This window comes from Xenopus tropicalis, chromosome 3 (genome assembly GCF_000004195.4).
Source record: "Xenopus tropicalis strain Nigerian chromosome 3, UCB_Xtro_10.0, whole genome shotgun sequence".
Taxonomy (NCBI): Eukaryota; Metazoa; Chordata; class Amphibia; order Anura; family Pipidae; genus Xenopus; species Xenopus tropicalis.
This window is the reverse complement of record NC_030679.2, coordinates 89,316,091-89,329,520: the sequence shown is the minus strand read 5'-3', so window position 1 is coordinate 89,329,520 and position 13,430 is coordinate 89,316,091. Positions and strand designations below refer to the sequence as shown.

Sequence of the window (13,430 nt, the reverse complement as noted above, 5' to 3'; positions counted from 1 at the left end):
GGACGAAGACAGTCCGCTGTCAGTAAAGATACACATGGTTAAATAGTCCCGCCCTTCGACCTAGAGAAACACAAGCCAAAGGCCCATTTGCCAGTTTGTTACGCCCACGTGAGGGCACAACGTTTAGATTTTCGCGGGGCACATCATCCTTCCTTGGCATCAACCAACGTGCCCTCCTCCTGACCCAATGCAGGACTCCGCCCAGCGCTTCAGCCCCACCCCACGACCCTGCCCAGATTCGGTCATGCGCAGTCCCTGGCCCGGCTGGCAGGAAACATGGCGGCCACGGGACGAGTTCGGGGCTAAGGAAGCGGCCCGGGGAACGGGGTGACATGGCGAGACTAGCGGATTACTTCCTGGTGGTGGGGTATGACCTGACTAAACGAGGTGAGAGAGGCGGGCCTGAGGAGTATTAAGAAAATTGATCTTTTGTGAGAATGGGGTGGGGTTGAATACCCGGAGCTGTGGAGGGTGAGCTATTTAGTCAGAAGGAAGCAGGGATGCGCACTCCCAGACTTCTTATCTTGCCCGAATGCGTATGGTGGTTTGCGTTCTTATTCATTCAGTGCCCGGTATAGAATTACGGGATATATATCTTAAAAGCCGCATGAGGGCCGAACGTGGCCGCATTCGCTAAACAGAGCTGCGGGTGATTGGGGGTTACTCAGAGGCAGTGCTTGTTGTGGGTCTGTACTGAATATGTACGTGGGAAATGGTGGAAGCAGTGGGTGTGGACGGGCTATTCTACAGGGGCCGATTCATTTCTGTGGATGTGGTGAAATAAATGAATGTGGAATAACTATTGAACGACAGAAAGGGTGACACTTGTATTCCAGCTATAGCTGGGGTGGCTCAGGGTAACATTAAGCCGCAGCTTTGATGGGCTGCTCCATACAGCTTTCATTTGTGGCTCCCCAGTGAATAACCTACTGCAGCCATCAGTAGCCTAATGGAATATTTGATTGATAGTTGGGAGGGTTATACATTGTTTCTTAAAAAGTGCTAAGGGAACAATGTAAATGTATTATCACCATCATTATTTACACCACATAGTTCCGTTGCTTTTCCTTATAACATGCAGCTCTAGCTATTAATTTAAAACAACTGCCTGTAAAATGCTCTGAGGAGAGGTGATGCCGCATCTAGGCAACATGTTTCCCCTATATATCTTTGTGGGAAGCATCGGCAGACTGTTTTCCTCCTGAACAGTGGCCAATATATACCATCTTCCATATAAAATAAGATCCACTTGTATGGTAATGTTGCCATTTGGCCATGAAGACCTCCGATTACACGGGACCTGGTTCAGACCAGTTGGAAGAGAAATGTATATTTAACTCGATGTGGTCCTCAACTAATAGGATTTTCCACCCTGATTAATTACCCTGACCAGATCTCTATTGGTGAGGCCATCATTTTGGTCCCATACAAGAAGCAATAATCAGTGTGCCAGGTCAAAAAATGGCTAAATCTGCAACCACATACAGATAGACCTTATATTTTGCTCCTTCCACTGAGTCCTGTAAAGTTTTTTTAGTTTTTTTTAATCTAGAGATTCAGCTATTAACATTTTGTGAATGTATTGAACATTATATTGTACTGTCCTTTCAGTGGATATATGACTAATGAATGTATTAAGAGAGTAAACAGAATTCAAGCTCTGTCTATTGTGCTCAGGTAGTTATTACTTCACTAAAGAGAGTGTGCTTCTCTCGTTTGTTTTCTTGTTTTTATCCAATCTATCATCATCATCATTGAAAGGCATATATTGTACTGTTTCACTGTTTGTGTTATCTTTGTTTTTAACTATGTTGAGTTAAGGGAACAGTAACACAAAAATTGAAAGTCTATCAAAGTACTAAATATATAACGTACTAATGCCCTGCACTGGTAAAATTTGTGTTTGCTAATCATAGTTTTATAATCATAGCTACTCTGTAGTCGGGGGGGTAGTTATTCAGATTGAAAAAAGGAGAAAAGGCATATGTTACATAGAAAACAGATAAGATGTGTTATTCTTGTATCTGCTATGTAACCTGTGCCTTATTTTTCTCCTTTTTTTCAATTTGAATAGCTACCCCCAAGGCTACACAGTAATCTTGTTTATATATACTATAGTAGTCTTTCTGAGGAAAACACAACACTTTTACCAGTGCGGGGCAGCAGTACATTATAGCTTAATTATTTTAAAGGACAAGTCAAAATATGATTTTTTTTGCCTATTAAAAGAAAACATAATTCTAAGCAACTTTGCAATACACATTTATACATTTGTAATGGTTTTTGACTTATTTGTATTTATAATTGCTATTAGTAGTAGTGTTTGCCAGCCCTTTTCTATTCTCTGCCCTGGTGGCTCTGGTATTTGAAACAATGTAACACAAGGCAGCAGACTGACAGGCCTGTCTTACTGGAGGAGACTGACCTTTGCAACATTGCTGAAAAATTAACAACCAGGAGTTCAGCAAATGCTACTTTCAGTAGCAATTACATATACAAATAAATTTTAAAGCACTAAGACTTTTCAATAATTTCACATTGAAAGTTTCTTGTAATTGTTTTCTTTTATTAGGCAAAACATTATTTTTTTAGTTGACATGTCCTTTAAAACAATTTCTAATTTTTGTTGTTGTTACAGTTCCTTTAAAGGGTGTATTGCAAAATGTAAGAGCACACACCTTGTGATATATAATAGAAGTGCAAAGACACTGGAGAAAACCCATTTAGTAACTCCAAACATAATCAAAAGAGCAAAAAGTATCTGCACACTCAGAAAAAGTAAATGCAAAAAGAAAATGTATTAATTACAAAATCGCATCATAAGAAACATAGCCCAACACGTTGCAACCCAATAAAGGGTCTTCATGAGGGGCAAAAAATGCCCCCTTTTTAATTTTTCCCCTGATGAAGACCCTTTACTGGGTTGAAACACAATGGGCTATGTTTAATTAATGCATTATCTTTTTGCATTTACTTTTTCTGAGCGTGCAGATACTTTTTGCTTGTTTGATTACCTTTAAAGTGTGTAGGGATACTGCTCTGGGGGGCATGGTCACTGTGTATGTGTAATATGTTGTTAAATGCAATTTTTAAGAGAACAGTCCCAGTTTAGTCTAGAACATTCTGAAATGTAACATATATCTACATGTCAGTGCTTATTATGAGCAAGGGATGTAACAGACACCACTGTATTCAGTACTTGCTAAAGAGAGTCTTGCAGATGTTTTTGCTGTATAGTAGCAATTATGCAGGCAGTACGCTTTGATTTTATTGGCTTAGTGGCTCTAGGGTTTCCCTGCATCACTTGTGCTTAATTCATAACAACATTGGAGATTAAGGCAGGGGTGCTGTGTGCAATTATGCCAAAGTGCAAGCAGTGGGTTTGGACATTTATTATCTTAGTTAATGGAATTTTTCAAAAAAAACAATTGCAGCAAATTTTTGCCTCAATTGGAGTTGTGGTCACACAGTAAAGCTGGCCATACACTTGGTGATGTCGCCAAGCGAGTGGATCTTCACCCGATATCCCCACCTACGGGTGGGTGATATTGGGGAGGCATGTAGGCGAATTAGATCGTTTGGCCCTGGGGCCAAACGATCGAATTCTACGCGCAGCAATGGGGCAGTCGTTTCGGGGACTGCATCAACGATCCAATGTGGTCCCCGATCCGACTGGATTTTCTTACCTGGCCGATCGATATCTGCCCAATTTCAGGCCAGATATCGGTTGGCCAGGCCCCTCGGTTCTGCCCCTACACGAGACCTTAACTCCTACAATCTCTGTAAATTGTTCTGAGATATGTTAAGTCTCTATAAACAAAATATAATAGGGTTGTGCCAAATCAATAGTTTTTGTATTTAGCTTGATATGGAACCTTTGCCAAAGGATTCGTCTGAATACTAAAGAGAAGCTATATGCCAATTTGTATATTAAAATTTGGGCAAAAGGAAAAAATGTATTGTAGGATAAATAGTTTTGCTTTTAGTTGCTTAGGCCTTAAGGCGCATTATGATACAGGCCAAAACATCCCTGGTGTGGATTTCATCTAGGGACCATAATGCTTGTATAACAATGCAAGTCTGCGTTTGTTTTCTCTGGCAAAGAACACTTTCTGTGCGCCATTAACCTAAGAGTCCCATGACATTAAGGGGGAGATTTATCAATCCACGAACGCTCCGAATGCGTTTTTTTCGTAATGATCGTTATTTTTGCGACAATTTCATCGCCGTCGCGACAAATTTGTATTGTCGCGCTGAGTACCAAAGTTTCGGATTCATTCAAGCTTTGGTATCGTGACTTTCCTTGGGCCAGGTTATAGCTGCAGAGTGCCATTCAGTCCTATGGGAGGCTTCCAAAATCGTGCACAGAAGGATCAAAGTCGGAAAGGTTTTCCCGCCATTTACGACAAAAAATTTGATTTTGAAATTTGACAAAAAAGTTGCGACAACGAGGAAATGATATTCAGAAATTATCATATCCAATCCGAATTTTTCCCGTTTGGGATTCAAACTCATGTTTTAATGAATCGGCCCCTAAGAGTTCGATTTTGGTTCAGCTTACCAATTAGGATTCATCAGAATTCTGTAAACTGCAAAATCCTTGAACTGAATCCTGGATTTACAAAAAAAAATAATAATGATAATTATAAAGGTTTTCAAGCTACCCTTAGTAAGGTGGAGTTGAAATATAACATTTTCATTTCTATAGCCTGAAGTTTCCTGAATTGGCATACACTCTGTTCTCTAAGAAAGCATCTTAGTATCTGTACCCCTACTCGTTAACATTTTTTTTTTTTTGTGATTGTGTTGTAATGCTCTTTTATATGCCTAATTTACAGAATCTCAGCCCAAACACTGAGGTTAAGACTCACCCAAGATCATAGAGTAAAGGTGGCCATACACGCACCGATATTATCGTACGAAACCTCGGTGCGTGTATGGTATGTCGGCGAGTCGACCGATATCGCAGGAAGCTGCTGATATCGGCCGACTCGCCGATCGGACCAGTTGGAAAATTTTAATCGGGCGCCATAGAAGGCGCCTGACCAAAATTCTCCCTTCAGAGCTGAATCGGCAGAAGGAGGTAGAAATCCTATTGTTTCTACCTCCTTACCTGCCGATTCAGCCCTGAATGGTGTGTGGCGGATCTTACGATGTTTCGTGCGACCGATGGTCGTACGAAACATCGTCAGATCGCCACGTGTATGGCCAGCTTAATCTGGTTTACATAATAGAAAACTGCATTGTTCTAGAGCACTATACTGCTCTTATCTATTTGCTTTATCCTCATCTATGTTAGAAAATGAACCCTGACCTTAAGCTTCATCAGGTTAAATATGCAACTTGTTATTGAAAGGAAATTGTAAGGCATAATATTTTTTTGTAATAATTGCTTATTTTTAGTTCTCTTTCCTTGTGCCTCAGACATATTTGTTACAGTGCCTATCTGCCTGCCTGGCTTTAGTGATGTCTGTAAGCATCATTTGCACAGTCCTGCATACCTGGACTTAGTATATTTCAAATCCCTGTCTCCATATTCCAGCCCAATTATGTACAGTATGTCTTGTTTACTCTTTGTATATCTTTCTATTAAGCTATGTATACTTTAGTTCCCACTGTCCCATTCTATGTGTATATATCAGTAAACTCAGTTTTTGTGACATCTGTATAAAGTAACTCACTTTGAACAGCAGGGTAAAAACAGCGCTGTAATTTAGTTTTTGTTTTAGTAGTGCATAAATGTCTGTCTTCTTTTGAAAATGGTATTTACAAACTAAAGCTATAGGGAATGCTGGACTAAATTTCTGCCAGCAGTCAGCTCTAACCCCCTTTGTGTATGACATATTTTATGTGTGTTTATGTGCAGGTTCATCCTAAAAGGAACCCTGGTCTCTTACTATACTTTTTACAGTGCCCTCATTCATATATATCTTTCAGTACTCTGTGGAGCTTCGTCATGACCCATTCCTTTTATTTCCTGTCTCACTTTTCTATGTATACCTTCTGTGTGTACATTTCAATACCCTGTCGTTTTCAGAGCCAAGTATATCTTGCAGTTCTATTTCTGTGCAGTGCACATTTCATCATCCCCTCAACCACATGTACACCTCTCACTTCCTCCTCAGCCCCTTTGTTAATGTGATATGACTGCTCCTTCATATCTCAGCTTGTCTCTTTTATTACCCTTTACCTCAATATGTTTTCTAAAGGCAATTCTGTTCCACAATTTGGGGCAATAAATACTTATTTTTTTTTGTCCGTTTATATTTTTATCTTTGAGAGTATATCTTACTAATCATGCACTAGTGTTTTATTAAGGAGGTGCATTTTGTAAAAGAACAAATAGGACAGGCATATGACCACATCATGGAGGTGCAGTAATTTGCAACCGGCAGTATCTGAAAGGCATTTGTATGGTCTCCTCATGCTTGGATTTGTTCCTTTGTGCACTCCTGTTTACCTTCACACTCCAAAAACAATTCACTATATTGTGTGCCTGAGATAGGGACCTTCGATTGTAAGCTCCACTGGGGCAGGGACTGATGCGAATGATGTATTATCTCAGTAAGGGCAATGACACACAGGGTTATGATGGCCATACACGTTGCTATCCGCTCATTTGGCAAATTAAATGGTGGGCATAGGTGCTGCCAGACTGAGGACTGCATCGTTAGCCAATGCAGTCCCCAATCCAACAGGAAAATTAAACCTGCCCTATCAAGATCTGACCAATTTTAGGCAAGATGTCTGTCAGGTAGGCCTGTCAGTGGGGGCCCCATACACAGACAGATAAGCTGCTGAAGGACCCAAATCTGAAGCTAAAATCTGCCTGTGCATGGCCATCTTTACTTACCAGAGACAATTCTCAATATTGTCTATGGCAGGGTATTTTCTGGCATTTTGTAGCTGCGACAAGTAGCTGGCTACAAGTAATTCCATGTCTCATAGCCCTAAAGAGCTGCAAAATATCTCTGCACTGTATAAATAAAGAATAACAATTCTAATACTCTGGAATAATATGGAAATTGAAAGGAAATGTATTACTGCCTGAGAAAGCTTCGGTCTGTGTAAAATGTCAGAATGTTAAATGTGACAATTTTATGTGACTATTTCCTGTCCCATTTCTTGTAGTCCAGAATTTTTATTATTCTGTATATAGTACTGACATATTCCGTACTTAACAGAGGTTATACGTCATTCATATAAGTTCCCTGTTAAGTTTACAATCTAAGTTTCTGGTCACACTATGGTCAGTTTTATCATGGGCCAGTTAACCTACCTGTATGGTTTGTTTGTTTTTTAAAACCATAAACATACAGACTCCTTGCATATAATGCCCTGTAATTTTATCAAGCACCCTAACTCTGAAAGGAAGCAGCCACTAACCTTTGTTTTTCTGTGCTGCCAGCTTGAGTGCCATTTTACAGTCTGCCTTCTCAACCTCATCACTCCTTCTGCACTCAACCTAACTATTCCTTTTCATGGGTGAAGACCTGCAGAGCTGAGCAACGGAGCTGGCTGCAGCCATGTTTGGCATTGTCACTTTTATGATGTAGTGGTGGTTAGAAAACAGTAGCATGCACATTAGAGGTGGGCCTTCTGGTCTCCAGCCAACAGCATGCAACCTGGGAACAGAAGTAATGTAGAAAAACATGGCACCTGCCAACAATGCTGCAAACTTTCAGTCAAGACTTGGAGAACAGTTTTAGGGCTCTGGCACACAGGGAGATTAGTCGCCCACGTCAAATCTCCCCCGAAATGCCATCCCACCGGCGAAAATATAAATCGCCGGTGGGATGGCATACGCGTCGGCACGATTTCAGTGAAATTGCAGAAGTTGCCTTGAGAGGAAACTTCCGCGATTTCACTGAAATTGCGCCTCTGCATATGCCATCCCACCAGCGATTTACATTTTTGCCAGTGGGATGGCATTTCGGGGAGATTAGTTGCCCGCGAACAGGGAGACTTGTCGCGGGCGACTTATCTCCCTGTGTGCCAGAGCCCTTAAGGTTGGTGCAGGGGTGCTTATCTTCTGCTCTAGATATCCTTGGACAATGGCTAAGACAGTATTTTACACATATGTAACAGTGTTTTAAACTGATGTACACTCTGAGCATGTGTTGGCTGCCGAAAAATGTCTAAAACTCTGTGTTCTATCCCACCATTGCAGCATAGCAGTTGCAGCTTTAGCAACTGTGTTCATTGAAGCATGTAATGCCTACAAAATGAGTTATAATTAAATATCATTTAATCTAAGTATAGTTATAAGTTCATTTTCTTTTATAATTAAGTCTAATTTAAGTGGGTGTATTTGTAGCTTAATATATGCAGGCTGTGCATAGATACTTTTATTTATATCGTAGTTGCTGCTGGTGTTTATATTATGCTTGTAAGTTGGAGAGTAACCAGGAAATGAATTGGTGTAGTAGTTTAGAATAGGTAGATATGTCAAATGCCTGTGTGTGGTAACGATAGAGATTTAATTACTCATTAAAAGCTTGCAGATAGAAAAGCATTCTTTAGCAAGCAATCTTTTTATAGTTAAAGGGGACATATAACATTTTTATAAATTGCTCTTATGTTGAATGATATATGGTAGTTGATGTCAGTTTAGGTTTAAAAAAAATTATTTAAAAATTACTTCTTGATTGGTGTTTCCCATAGTTCAAGTAACCCCATCCAGTGGCCTGGGAGCAACATGTTGCCCACCAACCCCTTGGATCTTGCTCCCAGTGGCCTCAAAGCAGGTGCTTATTTTTGAATTCCTGCCTTGAAGTCAAGTTTTGGTTGCATAAAAAACACGCATACTGCCAAACAGAGCCTTCTGTAGGCTGTTTTAAAGGGACACTGCTCAGTAGAGCTTACAGTTTAAAGGAACAGTAACACCAAAAAATGAAAGTGTATAAAAGTAACTAAGATATAATGTGCTGCTGCCCTGCACTGGTAAAAGTTGTGTGTTTACTTCAGAAAGTCTACTATAATTTATATAAATAAGCTGCTATGTAGCCATGGGGGCAGCCATTCAAAGGAGAAAAGGCACAGGCACATAGCAGATAACAGAAAAAACACTATTGTATTCTACAGAACTTATCTGTTATCTGCTATGTAACTTGTGCCTTTTCTCCTTTTTTCCAGCTTGAATGGCTGCCCCCATGGCTACACAGCAGCTTATTATATAAATTATAGTAGTGTTACTGTAGCAAACACACCAGTTTTACCAGTGCAGGGCAACAGTGCATTCTATTTTTATTACTTTAAAGCTTTTTCATTTTTTGGTGCTCTGGCACACGGGGAGATAAGTCGCCCCCGAGACAAATCTCCCTGTTCGCGGGCGACTAATCTCCCCGAGTTGCCATCAGTTGCCATCCCACCAGCGATTTGCCGGAATTTCCTGCGCAGCGTGTGCCATCCCACCGGCGACTTACATTGTCGCGGGTGGGATGGCAATTCGGGGAGATTAGTCGCCTGCGAACAGGGAGATTTGTTGCGGGCAACTAATCTCCCCGTGTGCCAGAGCCCTAAATGTAAAGTAACACTTTTTCATTGTTTCCTTTGAGCAGGGTCATACAAAAAGAATTGTCTGCTTTCCTTCTCCTGTGGTTATCACCCAGGTGGAAAAAAAATGGATCCACTATCAAGTGCTTCTTCCCGTAGTTCCATGCACGGGCATGGCTTCAGGCCTGTGTGGGGCTACATGGGGTTGATATCAGCACGAAAAGTATGTATGTCACTCAGATATCTGGTCCACTAAGCCATGTCTGTAAATGGCATGCCTGGTGAAGGAGCACATGACAGCGGATCTGCTTTCCACTGCCTAGGTACAAACCCAAGCAGAGGAAAGTAGATGATCCTCTCTGTGTGTCCCTTGCCCTTCGTTATCAAACTATAAACAGTCATGCAATGCATTATTTAACAGATTGCCATTTTTGGCAACTAGGGGTAGACAGAAGAGGCACGTGCCACGGGTACAACAGAGGAGGCCACAGCTGGTAGAGGAGTGGATCAGGAGCCATGCGGCAGACATAGGAATGATCGGGTAGTGTCAAAAAGTAGCAAGCAGTTGTAATTGCTTATGGGAAGAGGGGTTTTGGTTTGCCTCTGTGGTGGCTTGCAGATCAGACTGAAGGGCAGGGTATTGGGACACTGGTGGTGTGTGACAAGGAAGTTGGAATTTTGGGATGGGTGTCACTACTGCTTGTCTCAGCTCTGCAGGTAACCAAAAGACATTATGGGATTGCATTCTTCTACTTGGTCTAATTTTTTTAATAAAAGGAGATGTCCATCCGTGGACTCCCCTGAATATGCCTCAGCATTGCCCTACTTCAGGAAATCAGGAAAATAAAATTACAGCATGCTTTTGTCATTACATAGAATATATGACAAACTTGTATATGACCTTTCAAGTGTTGTTTTTTTACTTGGGTGATGATGATCTTTTTGACTTTACACAGCCAGTATATGGTGTATGTGCATGTTCTGACAATTTGCTTTATAGATTTTAGGCACTGCCATGTTGTGTTATTCCTTTTGAGACATTCAAATGAGCTCCCTGCGGTAACAGTATTTTGTGGTATCCAACCATTATCTTTCAGTTTTTTAAAGGGATACTGTTGTGATTTTTATGGTATACTTTTTATTTCTAAATTACACTGTTTACATAGCAGATAATTCGCTCTTCCATTTAAAATTTTAATATTGAACCAACAAATATATATTTTTAGCTGTAATATTAGTGTGTAGGCAGCTGTCTCAGTGCATTGTGCCTGAATCTGAGCTTTCAAAAGGAACCTGTGCTACACATTAGAACTGCTTTCAGGTAACCTATTGTTTCTCCTACTCACATGTAACTGGAGGAGTCCCATGCTGGACTTGGATTTCTTAAGGTGACCATACACGGTAAGATCCTCTCGTTTGACGAGGTCGCCAAGCGAGCGGATTTTCTCCCGATATTTCCACCCACAGGTGGGAGACAACGACCAATTCAGTTGTTTGGCCCTGGGGCCAGCCAGTGTTATTGGACTGCTTGGTTCAGACTTTAGGTTTTCAAGCTAGGAATTCAGAAATATCTAGAATAGCAAACAGGCATTTTCTTATAATCTTACTCTAATTGGCCAGTCTGAGACCTCTCCAGTCATTGTTCTTGATCAGTCTAGGGAACAGTTATGGTTTGAAGTTAATTATTATAAAGAATATTTGTTGTATTTTGTAAAAAGACCTGTATAGAACAACATAGGGACTATTAAATGTATTTTTAAATACCATTTTATATCTTTATTTGTTATGAGCTAAGGAATCATTCCCAAATGTCATAAAATAGACATGTTTCACAGAGCAATCTGAAAAATTGTATGGGGAAAAAGTTGCTTTTAATTTATAGAACAGATACAGATTAAGAACTATAAGGGCTCTTACTGTTCTACCTGCATTTGATGCTTACATTTGCCTGTGTTAGAACAGCTCCATAAGAAAAAATGGGGTGCGTTTCTTTCTGTGCCTCCACTGCAGTTGAATGCAGGAGAATTCTAGGAAAAAATGTTCGTCAGTACAAGGCCTAAAAGATTTGTTTTCTGCTAACTTGATGATAAAAGTATAATACTAAAGATTTAAATATGTAATAGTTTGCAGTTATATTGAGCTAAAAAAGAAATGTGCATTCCCCTGTTTCTAGTACCATACATCTGGCCATGTACCTTTAAAGGGTGATAGCACACAGTAAGTTTTATCACCCTCAACGTGAATCTTCAGCAGTAAACATTTGAATCCCCTGCTGAAAAATGCATTTAAAATGCATTTAAATATAATGCACTGGAAACAATTGTGTGTTTGCTTCAGAATCACTTATGTAGTTTATATGAATAAAGCTGGCCATACATGCACCAATATGGAAAGAAACTAATTTTCATACAATATTCGGTGCATGTGTGGTGGATTGATAAGGTGACCTATATTTCCAACGCACTAGGTCATCTTGTCAGTCTGGCGGGACAGAAGATTTTGATCAGGCGCTGTTGAAGGTGTCCGAGCAAAGGCATGCGTTTAGGGCTGAATTGTCAGATAGGGGTAGAAGGGGTAGCCTCAGATGGTCACACAGAGCTTCTAGTAGCAGCTACTTTTTCACGGCTACTAAATGACAAAAAATACCCTGCCATAGAGAGTATTGAGAATTGCCTCTGCTAAAACACACGTAGACACAATTATCAGTAAGTGATCAGCATTGTCTACTATAGTAGCCAGGACAAGTAGCTGCTACTAGTAACTCCATGTGTCTTCACCCTAAGAGGTGATGAGTACTGATGCATGTGCATTCTGCATTTAACCAGTACACACGTCTTCTGCTCTATACGCGACTTCTGTGTGTGCCTTAGATCAAGACAGGGAACCTTCAGGAGCAGAGGAAGAGTGCACTTTCCCAGTCTGACCTGCACCTAGCCTGAACCCAGAGTGGTCGCCCAAATATGCTTTAAAAAAAATATCCTATTGTGTTGTTATTCTTTATTATGATCAGTTATGATAAAATATTTACTATTTTTAATTACTGTACACACGTTTATGCAGAATTTATTTATATCTATGTATTGTTGGCAAAAAAAATATTCAAGGTCTCCTAATGTACATTTTCTTCTCATTCATGTACTTATGTAATAAATTAATACCTTTAGTGTAAAAAAATATGTTCTGTTTAAAAAGCAGAGTTTATCGTTATGTACACAGAGCATTCCAGAACATTCTTTCTGTGAATATTTACATTTATATATGCACCCTATATCCTACTTTGTTTACATCATCTGAGGTAAATTTAAAAATCTCAGCAACAGGAGCAACTTTTATTTATGACTAGAGGAAGTGCCACTCTCTAAGTAATATTGTGTCTGCCTGTTTAAGTACAAATGCTAGCAAATTTGCAGGAAAAGAATGTACTCTACACAGAATAATGTGTTATAAGCACAGAAGGCACTGTAGACGAAGGTAACATATCAGTAACTCTCAGTGTATCATGTGGGTAGTTGGTACCATGAGGCACTGGGATGCACCTATCCATTGTTTAGTATAGTATGTCTAACATGTTTGCTTTTTGTTGAATTGTTTGTTTAATTTTGAGCCAATAAATGTTTTGTTTTATTTCACTGAATTTTTTTGCTGCATATGTTGATTCAGAACCTATCAGTGGGATATAACTTTCAGATTCTCTTTCTTAAAGGAGAAGGAAAGGCTAAGTCACTTGGGGGTGCCAAAATGTTAGGCACCCCCAAGTGACTTAGAACGCCTACCTCTTACCCCGGGCTGGTGCCCCTGTACGGAGGGAACAGCACCAGCCGGGGGTAGCAGCCGGCGCTTCCTACTTCCTATTCGCTTGCGCGCGCATGCGCAGTAGAGTGAAAAGCCGAACTTAAACATTAAAGTCGGCTTTTCACTCTACTGCGCATGCGCCG

The 13,430-nt window shown here is 40.3% G+C and overlaps 1 protein-coding gene across 9 annotated transcripts in view; it reads left to right on the top strand.

Annotated features, from left to right (window-relative positions):
• The first annotated feature begins 236 nt into the window (after window positions 1-236).
• Window positions 237-13,430, top strand: part of sbf1 (SET binding factor 1) — a 77,701-nt gene continuing 64,507 nt past the window's right edge. For 7 of the 9 annotated variants that reach the window (XM_012958467.3, XM_012958464.3, XM_012958469.3 and 4 more), the window contains exon 1: window positions 237-387. In XM_012958467.3, coding sequence (XP_012813921.1) covers window positions 333-387 — 55 coding nt within the window. In that variant the 5' untranslated portion in view covers window positions 237-332. 9 annotated transcript variants of the gene reach the window in all.